Genomic DNA, 10627 nt, shown 5'->3' on the forward strand with positions numbered 1-10627 from the left:
TTGCTTCTTTTCCTCCAGAAGACTTGCCTTCATTTTTTCTCGTGGTAGCAGAGTTTTGAGAGCAGAAGCAAGCAAAGCCTCTTGAGGCTAACTTTGAAATTAGGACACTGTTACTTGTGTTTTATTGCCAAAAGATGTCACAAAGCCAGCCGATTCATGGAGAAAGGGTATAGATTCTACTTCATGGTGAGAGTTGATATAACACCACATATTGCAAATGGCATAGATTCAAGGGAAGTATGGAGAGTTGGGCCATTTTTTGCCATCAGTCTGCCACAGTTGGGTGAATGACTTAAAAATATGCTTTGGGCACTAATTTCCTTATCAATGTAGATTTTAATTTTGCTCCTATTTATTTATTTATTTGAGAGAGAGAGAGAGAGAGAGAGAACACAAGTGAAGAAGGGACAGAGAGAGAGAGGGAAACACAGAATCTGAAGCAGGCTCCAGGCTCTGAGCTGTCAGTGCAGAGCCTGATGCAGGGGTCAAACTCATGAGCCATGAGATCATGACCTGAGCTGAAGTCGGATGTTTAACCCACTGAACCACCCAGCCGTCCTTAATATGGCTCCCTTTTGATCTCATCCTGTTATCCTTGTATCTTGTATAATATTTCTCTTTATACCATTCTTTTATTTTCAGTATCTTGTGCATCTTCAAGTCCATGCCAAATAAAATTTTTCTAAAACTATCTTTTCATTCCTATTAAATCTTACTTAGAGATATGTTCTCTGCACCTTCAGGATGTTTCTTTCTCACGTGTGGGAGTATTTTTACTCATAGACTTCACTGTGTTTTTTTTCCTTTTTCTTAGAACGCTGTTGGTGTGTGCCAACAGAGTGTGTGGATGCCTCTCACTATCTACTTAGGTTTGAATGCCTTCTCAGATCTGCATCCGAAGACTTAAGTTGTTATACTTTCTGTGACTAGCAGGCAATCATCAAGGTAGTTTTGCTAAACTAAACCAGGATCATCTGCTAACATGCTACATATACCTGGTTTGGGGCACTTTAAAAGAATGAATGCTAGGGGCGCCTGGGTGGCTCAGTCGGTTGAGCGTCCGACTTCGGCTCAGGTCATGATCTCGCGGTCCGTGGGTTCGAGCCCCGCGTCAGGCTCTGTGCTGACTGCTCAGCCTGGAGCCTGTTTCAGATTCTGTGTCTCCCTCTCTCTCTGACCCTCCCCCATTCATGCTGTGTCTCTCTCTGTCTCAAAAATAAATAAACGTTAAAAAATTAAAATAAATAAAAGAATGAATTCTATGGAAAAACTGTATTAATATGTACTACTAAAAGGATTTTTCCTGTATTTTCCCTTCTCTGCAGAGCTTTTCATGTAGATATTGAAACTTCTTAGATGCAGTGAACTTTTGTCAGTGTCCCTCTACCTTCTGACACCCTCTTTACTGGCAATTGTATTTAATGGATAAAGAGATTTGCCTTGGGGTGGGGGAGGGTTGGGAATGAGTTTCGTTACTCTGGCTGCCTCATAAAGCCATCCTTCTACTGTATAAACATGATTTCTCTTCAATAGCAGGTAGAAAAAGGGAGAGAGCTAAAGCCTCTTTTCAGTTGACGAAATTACTGTGTTTCACCAAGCAGAGCAATCCTTTGCATTGTGGGTAGTAATCAAAAAACTGGGCCACTATTAATTTGTTTGTAGACCTGGTTTCTAAGACTTTCAAATAGTGGAATTATCTGAGGTTTCTCATCAGAGGTTAAATGAATTTTAGTAGGATGTGCTTTGTCTTTTTCTGTGTCTTAACATGTATTTCCCTGAGAATATGGAAAAGCTGCACTGGAGGATTCTACACAGATGCCATGTTAAGCTAAGAGTCCAAGTTGTATTTAATTAATAATTCATTTGCCATTTTTTATTAATCAAAATATGTAATGAGTATATAGTAAAAGGTATAGCAACTGCAAATAGCCATTTTGAAAGGCTGAGATTTGCTGCTTTGGTTAGCCTGTACTGTGTTATAATGTGAATACAGAATTTCCATTATAATTTTGGAGTGATTACATATATTTCTTAGTCCTCCACTATTATCTTCAAAGCTCTAGCACTTTGCGATTCTCTCTGGTCCTGTCCTGGGCATCAGTGGTCTCAATATGGGACACATCTATTATCCCAAAATGAAAATTAAGGACCAGGAAGCAATGCCTCCAGAATTCTCTGAGCCAGTCTTTGGAATAACAGATCAAAATAGCTGCCTGGACCAATCTTGGGGGAAATGATGGTGACTTCCAAAGAAGCTGTAGTTGTCTACTCTCTGGCACTTGTTTCTGATTAAGTTTAAGATTTAATGGTACAACTGTGACCTCAGGGAATCTATCTCATTGGAAAGTAACTAAAGTTTCTACAGCTGCAAAACTAAGATTGCTATTAACTACTTGATTATTATTTTAATAATTTCTAACAAATCACAGAGCTTACATAGTATTCACTTTTTTTTTTTATTTATTAAGCATGAGTTGGTTTAAATACCACCTGAAAGTTACAGTACTTTTGAACTCTTGAAAGTTCATACCTCTGAACTCTTTTAGTGCTGAAATTCATTAAATTGGTTTATGGAACAATCATCTGTATTATAGCCTGTTCTTCTATAGTTAAGAATTTAATGCCAGATTTTGACAATATTTATTTAAATTTTTAAAAGTATTAACCTGGGGGCACCTGGATGGCTTAGTCAGTAGAGTATCTGACTCTTGATCCCCGGGTTGTGAGTTCAAGCCCCACATTGGGTATGGAGCCTACTTAAAACAAACAAAACTGTGTGTGTGTGTGTGTGTGTGTGTGTGTGTGTGTGTGTGTGTGTGTGTAAATACCATATAGGGCGCCTGGTGGCTCAGTCAGTTAAGCATCTGACTCTTGGTTTCAGTTTAGGTCATTACCTCATGGTTCATGAGTTTGAGCCCCTCATCAGGCTTCATGCTGACAGTGCAGAGCCTGCTTGGGATTCTCTGCCTCCCTCTCTCTCTGCCCCTCCCGTGCTTGTGCTCTCTCTTTCTCAAATCTCAAAAATAAGTAAACTTTAAAAAAATTTAAAAATATAAATACTGTATAAATCAGAGACTCCTAGTTATCAGGAAAAATGTGAATCTTATCTCCCCAACTAGGTCAGTGCTCTTCAATGGAATTTCCAGGGAACATTTGCAAACTGTTTAATAAAGATGTACTTCCACTAATAACTAATAATGATAATCTTGTCCCAATTTACAGAAAAATAATTTTTGGTTTAGTGTTTTCAACCCTTGAGGTGTGGATTACCAATTATTTGACTAATAGAAAATAAACATGACAAAAACCAAGCATAGTCAATCATGTTTAGTTCAGTCATTTGTTTTTCATTGTCACATGCTTGTGATATTTGTATTACCTATCTTTAATATAGCTATGCTTTATACTAATCTAGATTTTCTACTGGAATTAAATTAAGACTTTTCATAGTGTTTCACAAAGAACACCATGACTTCCAAAAGCTCTGCCATCTGAAATGGTTTGAGAACCAATGGACTTAACCATCTTGTAAGATACTAGAGGGAGGGGCGCCTGGGTGGCGCAGTCGGTTAAGCGTCCGACTTCAGCCAGGTCACGATCTTGCGGTCTGTGAGTTCGAGCCCCGCGTCAGGCTCTGGGCTGATGGCTCGGAGCCTGGAGCCTGTTTCCGATTCTGTGTCTCCCTCTCTCTCTGCCCCTCCCCTGTTCATGCTCTGTCTCTCTCTGTCCCAAAAATAAATAAAAAACGTTGAAAAAAAAAAAATTAAAAAAAAAAAAAAAGATACTAGAGGGAAAGAACTTCTGTCTTCATCATCATCTCACATATGATCAGAACCATTGCAGAGTTTTGAGTAGAAAGTAACATGAGGAAAAATTGGATTATAATATTTTTGTGTTTGGGAAGTTTTCTGAAAGGAGTGTGGGTTGGGGGTAGGAGTAGACCTAGAGTGAATGTGGCATATAACCACTGTAAACAATATGGTCAGTTGTGTTTATATTAGGCGCTGATTAAAACTCTAGCATTATCATCCAGATGAAAACATTACGGTGAATTTCTCCTATTAGTTTAACAAATTAATTTTGAATTGAAATTTGTACAAACTAAAATAACAAAAATTAGATTGATTCAAACAGCGTTCCTCATAACAAACACAAAAGAAAGTTACCTTAAAAGTACTTTTCTAGGTAGGAATGAGTAGTTAGGGAGTAAATGTTCAGAAAACACATCATTGCAGTAATTGTGCATTCATTCATTCCTAGGAGGTCCGTGTTACCATGTCCATTTTGTAGATTCAGAAATTCAGAGTGGAGAAGTGGCTTGAAAGGCAACGTAGGCTTTAAGTGTTAAAAGTAAACTTTGAATCCAAAGCAGTTGATTCTAAATCCCATGCTCTTTGAACCACACCACACCGAACCCTCATTTTTAAATTATTTAATTTTTTAAATTACAAAAGTAATGTGTGCCTAAAACAAACAATACTTACACGCATGCATGTGAGGCTTTTATATATATATATATACACACACACATATATATATGTATATATATATATATTATACAAATATATATTTGTATTTTAGGAAGATGTGTCTAGCAGCAATAGATAGATGGAAAAGAGGTGGACATCTTGGAGGAAGAGAAACTGTTAGGACACCATTTCAGTGATCCTGACAAGAAATGATAGGAGCTAGAACTAAGGTAGTGGCAGTGGTAATAGAAGACTTATAAAGGACAAATATGATGGGGATAAAACCTATAAGAATTAGTAACTCATGGAAATGGCAAGGTCTGGGAGATAGGGGAGCTAGGAAGGACTTTTAGCTTTATCACTTGGGCAACATGGTGATTCCCTTCATGTGGATGGAGAGGTGGAAAACAGGGAAGGAAGAACAGAGCTGGGTGAAGGACTCAGGAATGAATTTGCTCTTGGCTATGGTAAAGTTTGTGATCCTTGAGAATATCCAGCTAAAGATATCTGTTAATTGTACGTGAACATAGGGTTTAGCATAGAGTTCTATGTTAGTGATATCAATTTGTGAATCATAAGCCTGCTGGCAGAGGTCAAAACCACGGTACAGGTGTCACCCAGGGAGATTATATAAAGGGAGAGAATAAATGGCTAAAGGCAGACCTCTAAAGAACACTAGAATTTAAGGAGCAAAGAGGACTGAAAAGGAATGGTTAGAGAAGTAGAATAAAAACCTGGTGAGAGTGTCCCTGAAGCTAAGGGAGGAGAACTTCAGAAGAGAAGGAAGAAGTTTCAGAAAGATCACCTAATTGAAAACCAGGCATTTCCATAGGTAACTTCTCCATTTATAAAATTAAACGAAAAATAAAATTTCATTGTCTCAAAATATTCCTTTGAATTCTTTTAATGGGTTTATAATGTATACATTAGGCAACTATCAGGTATTTTAGGGCATAGATAATAAACATAAGTTACTATAGAATGTGGCAGCATATTACTGGCATGGCCTTTACTGGTTAATTCTGCTTGATTTGACTTGTTTTATTTTTGAGTTTGCCTGCCTTCCTTCCTTCCTTCCTTCCTTCCTTCCTTCCTTCCTTCCTTCCTTCCTTCCCTGCCTCCCTCCTTTCCTTTTGTAACATGATGAGTTTAGGATTGAGTGAAGAGCATTAGGAGTCTTGGTTATGTATGGGAAACCAAACTGTGAGATGCAGATACCTCTAAGAGATTTATGAGCCTTCCTTGGCTAGTTTACATGGTGACTAGAACAAATTAAAATTTCAGACTACAATTTCTCTTCACTCTATTCTACTCTAAAATATGACCCTCATGTCATATGATTCTCATATCATGACTATCATTACAATATTGGCTAGTAGTTCAGGAAGTAAAACTCATAAAAAGATCATAGTCACAGACCTCCAATTTCAGGGACATAATGTAGCTGTTGAAATGACAACTAAATGGGGAAGACTGGTCTCCCCTTTCTTGCTGGACAAAGAAATATACAAGACACTTGGTTGGGTGTTGAGAGGTGGGGGAATTGACAAGGAGATATAAAATGGACTAAGCCAGATTTTGCCCCCTGGAAGTTTGCAAGGAGATAAGCGATAAAGATAATTATATTACTAAATAGAAGTAAGTGTAGAAAGAACTATAGGCTCAAAGAAAAGAATATATCGGGTGGGAAAATCTGGAGGAGCTGGCATTTCAGTTAGTGAGTTTCAAACAGGCAGAATGAGGTAAAGAGCATTCTGTCTCAAGGGCATAATCTAACTAAAGGTATTAGACCCCAGATAAGTATTTGTTGAATATCAGAACAAATGGAATTGAGTGGCATTTGTTTTTCCACTGATTTAATCAGTATAATATATGTATGTTTTCTACATGGCAGGCATTATGGCAGGTAGGTGCTAGGAATATGAGCAACATGACCCTCATAGAGCTATCATCTAATAGAGAAACAGATAAAACCAACAAACTAATGGATATATAAATTTGAAATGAGAAGGACTGTTAGGCCACCACATAGCTTGGGTGAAGAGAGATGGCTGGGTAGGGTGGTCAGTGAAGTCTCTTTGAAGGCACAAAATGTCATTTGAAACTGATCTTTGTAAGAACCACTTTGAAATATTTACCCAGTTAGAATTCTTTATCACTGTTGCTATCCTAATACATTTAATTTGGCTAAATTACTCCCTCTTAAAACACAACCTATGAAATTTCTGTTTTCCACCAGTATTTGCTTTATACATCGTTGTTAAATTTACCCTGTCATCTTTGTTTTGCAGAAACCAAAGCTGAAAGATTGGCATCCTCCTGGGGGTTTTATTCTGGGATTGTGGGCACTCATTATAATGGTTTTCTTCAAAACTTATGGAATCAAGCATATGAAGTTCATTTTCTAGATGTGATGTATGAAGAAGACTGCATGAAGACTACCACCGTGGATAAGATTTTATGCCATTATATTTTTAAAAAATATGTTGTTCTTGTGTGAATTGGGTAAAAAGTATAGGGAAACTAAAGTTGAATGAAGTACTGATTTGATAACTTAGAGAAAAATAATTGTTAATGCAACTTCTAAATATACTTTTTTTGTTGTGCATGTTATTAAAAAGATGGGACAGAGAGATCAGAGTATACTTAACAGCTGCTTTTGCAAATAAAAATGTCCCCTAATCTTACTCCCTTTCCACTTGGAAAAGAAAAAAAAAAAAAAATGTGAAGACATAACATTTTCACTAGCAGATGTAAGCTTCTGTCAGTATTTTTGTGTTGTTCTCCTAGTCTTTTTTTTCTATATACATATTTTTTTCCCAATTAGAGATCATATAGAATATATCATTCTGTAACTTTACTTTTCATTTTACAATTTGTTATCAACCCTTAAAAGTTCTTCAGAACACATTGTGAATGGTTGCACAGTATCCATTCTATGAATGTACAGTAAGATTTTTAATGTTCTTCTGTTCTTGGACCACTTACTTTGTTCCCAGAATCTTCCTTTGGTTCATTCTTTACCACGTTAATATTTTACTCTCAGCATTCATGGAATTCTGAAGCTTTAATTATAAGTCAATATTAAAACATTAGTTCCTTCATTTATGGTACTGATGGTTTGGGGGACCTTATTTGCTGTCAGTTTATCTGGAAAATTTAAGACTTTTGAGAATTTCATATTGCTGACTGCTCAAAAGAAACAAACCCCATCATTTCTCATTTCTAACCATTCTGTGATACTCCACAATTGATTACCTCCTCTCCAGTTTCCATATCGAAAGAGACATTGTTTCAATTCTGTTTAAGGTAAACCTTGCCCACTGGCTCTTTCTGTACTTTTCCTGAGATGATCCCATAGAGTGGATGGACGGTATGAAAAATTCACACTTACTTCCCTGCCTTCCTGTCTGATGCATCATGAAAGGCAGAGAAGACCCCTTTTCTGATCTCTGTGAAGATGCAAGAGCTCATATCTTCATCACTGATTTTTTAGCTTACAAGCCATCTTCCTGTCTGTCTCATAACTGGAAATAGTTTTGAGATTGTGTTTTGCCATCAGCCGCAGAGACTATTTTTTTGCATATGGGGGGTAAAAACCATGAAAGTTAAGTATTCGTGTCCCACAGGATACCTTCTTGTATTTCATCTGTTTTACCCAGATCTTTATCTTTATTAATTGCAAAGATCTTGTTTATAATTATAGGTAACATTAAAAAGAACTCTTTCCCCACAATGAAACCTCCTAAAATTAATATTCCTTAGGATTTGCTTTCCTTTTAACACTTAAAATGTTACACTTTAGTTACATGCAAAATGGTCATACTTTTCACAGGCAAAGGATACACTGTTACCTCTCAGGTTAGAACAAATTATATTAAGGTTTTTTGCTTAGTAATGAGGCATTTGCTTTGCTCTGAACCTTCATTTTAATTGATCTTTTTATTGGTGTACTAGGTAAATGAAGAGGGAGAATTTGTATCTGAATAAATGGAGAGGTATCCTTTTGTCCATAGGGAGGGGGAAAAACAAACTTACACTAGACTAGCCAGAGCACAGTAGCAGAGAGAGAGAAAAGGTTGACCATGGCACCCTGCAAACACTTACGCAAGGTCTTGAACACTTGGTGGGATCAAGCTGCTTCGCGTCAAAAGGAAATATGACTGATCTTGAGTCAAAGCAATTGAATTTGAATATAATGAAACCTACCCCAATGGTACAGACTGCTGGGAAGTAACAGCCTTCCTCTTTAGAGGCAGTAGAAGGTGCCCTTCTTAGTTAAAACCAAACTGGAAAATGTAATACTGGATATAATATACAGGATTAATTTTGCCCAGGCAGAGTTTCTAAGGGCAGTTATTTCTTTCTGTTTCATTATTGAATGTTCAGAATACAGTTAGAAAGCTTAAACTGTTAAATGTTTAGCTCATAACCATAATCTTTTTACATAAAGTATATTCTGCTTTCAATAATAAGTAAATCCTCTGCATGTGGTAAGTGGGTAATATCGTAAGTGCAATTAAATAGTCCAGACTTTAAATTATACCTTAAAAGCGCATCCTTAAATATATTCTGCTGGAGTCACAAAGAGCTGAACAACCGAAAGGAGTTTTCTTTTTGTCTTTCTCACAGCGTTGTTGTGAGAATCAGATGAGATAATGTTATGACTAAACACTTCTGAAACTGTAAATATGTGGCGGTACTGTTTTCTTTATTTGTGCTCAGAAGATGCCAGCAGGGAAGTTAATGATGCCACCGTCCCTCTTTCTGTTGAACTTATTTACCTGTCTAAGCTACTTAATGTGATTCTTGTTCTCTTTGGTATTTTTTTTCCCCCTGTCCCTGGTGTCTTCAGGGAGAAAAGGAAGTGTAGATAAATGAGTCCCAGCAGACATGGCCTGACCTTTTAGGGGAGGGACAGGATATGATGATGCCATTCTGCAAAGGCAGCCTGCGTGAGAAAAAAACCAAATGATGCGGATTTTAAAATTATGAAAGACATTCATTTGCAGTTTATGAAAGGGAAATGTAGTTTGGATGCAAAGCTGATTAAATTGGATCAAGAAAAATTGGAATTAAATACATAAAATAATGCATGCATTTATGGTTTCAATTTTTATATATCCTCAGCTAGTTGGAAATGATGATTCCCACAACAAGCATATTTCAGCTTGTTTCTGCTTACTGAGTACTTTCTCCTATGGTATATGTTGATAACATTTCTTCCATTATGTATGTTGCATAGCAGAGTTACAGTTACTGTGGGAATCATAATTTGAAACTTTGACTTGTGTGTTTCTGGAATCTTTACAACAAATGTTGCATTAACATAGAACTTTTTCCATTGATTTTACCAAAATTAAATCCATCTGTAGCAGATTCTCTTTTAACTTGTGAAAGAAATATTTTATAAACATACCACAAGGTATGGCTATAAAATAATGAGATCAGCATCCATTTTGGCTTTATGAAATCAGCCTCATTACTTCATCCTTTTCCCGCCAGCCTTTGCCACAAGGAAAGTGCTCTCCGGTGTCGCCCTTCTGTTGCTGCCTGCCCTGTCTGCACACGCACTTGCTGTGTAAATATGAAAGTCTTTCAATTGGTGGCCAGTACACCTTGGTAGCAACCAGTCTTTTTTTTTTTTTTTTTTCTTAATGCAGAAATGTTTTGGTTTTGGAACTGTGCTATAAAGTATTTGGTTTATTTTAACTGTGTAGACCTTGAATATGGGATTGATGTAGATGAGGGTGTGACCAAGACACCGGTTAAAAATTAAAAATTCACTTACTTGAAACATCGAAAGGTGGTGACTGTCATACAGAAGTGCTTACTGTTTCATCTGGGCTGCCTGCAGCCTCAGAGACCCCAGAGGAATTCCAGACTTGCCCGTGGAATACCCAGTCATAGGGTCGAGCAGGTGGGGCTCACGTGATGTGACTCATGTTCATCTGATACACTGACTGTGCTAGTTTCAGGGACAGCTGGCGGGAGCAATGTAGGACACTTTCCCAAGAGTCATTAAGTAAGGTCATAAATGTGAAACACATCATACAATGCCGAACACAGGAGAATTTCACCCTTTCTGTGCTGGGCAGGAGGCTACCTAGCTCTTAACTTCCACTTAGTTCTTACCCTCCACTCAAGCCCAGAGGTCA

At 37.3% G+C, this 10627-nt stretch overlaps 1 protein-coding gene across 1 annotated transcript in view; it reads left to right on the forward strand.

Annotated features, from left to right (window-relative positions):
• Positions 1-10274, forward strand: part of PIGK (phosphatidylinositol glycan anchor biosynthesis class K) — a 125520-nt gene extending 115246 nt beyond the window's left edge. Inside the window, exon 11 of the mRNA XM_058716929.1 lies at positions 6761-10274. Coding sequence (XP_058572912.1) covers positions 6761-6877 — 117 coding nt within the window. The 3' untranslated portion in view covers positions 6878-10274. The remainder of the gene's footprint in view (positions 1-6760) is intronic.
• Positions 10275-10627: the final 353 nt, after the last annotated feature.

This window comes from Neofelis nebulosa, chromosome 2, assembly GCF_028018385.1.
Source record: "Neofelis nebulosa isolate mNeoNeb1 chromosome 2, mNeoNeb1.pri, whole genome shotgun sequence".
Classification (NCBI taxonomy): domain Eukaryota; kingdom Metazoa; phylum Chordata; class Mammalia; order Carnivora; family Felidae; genus Neofelis; species Neofelis nebulosa.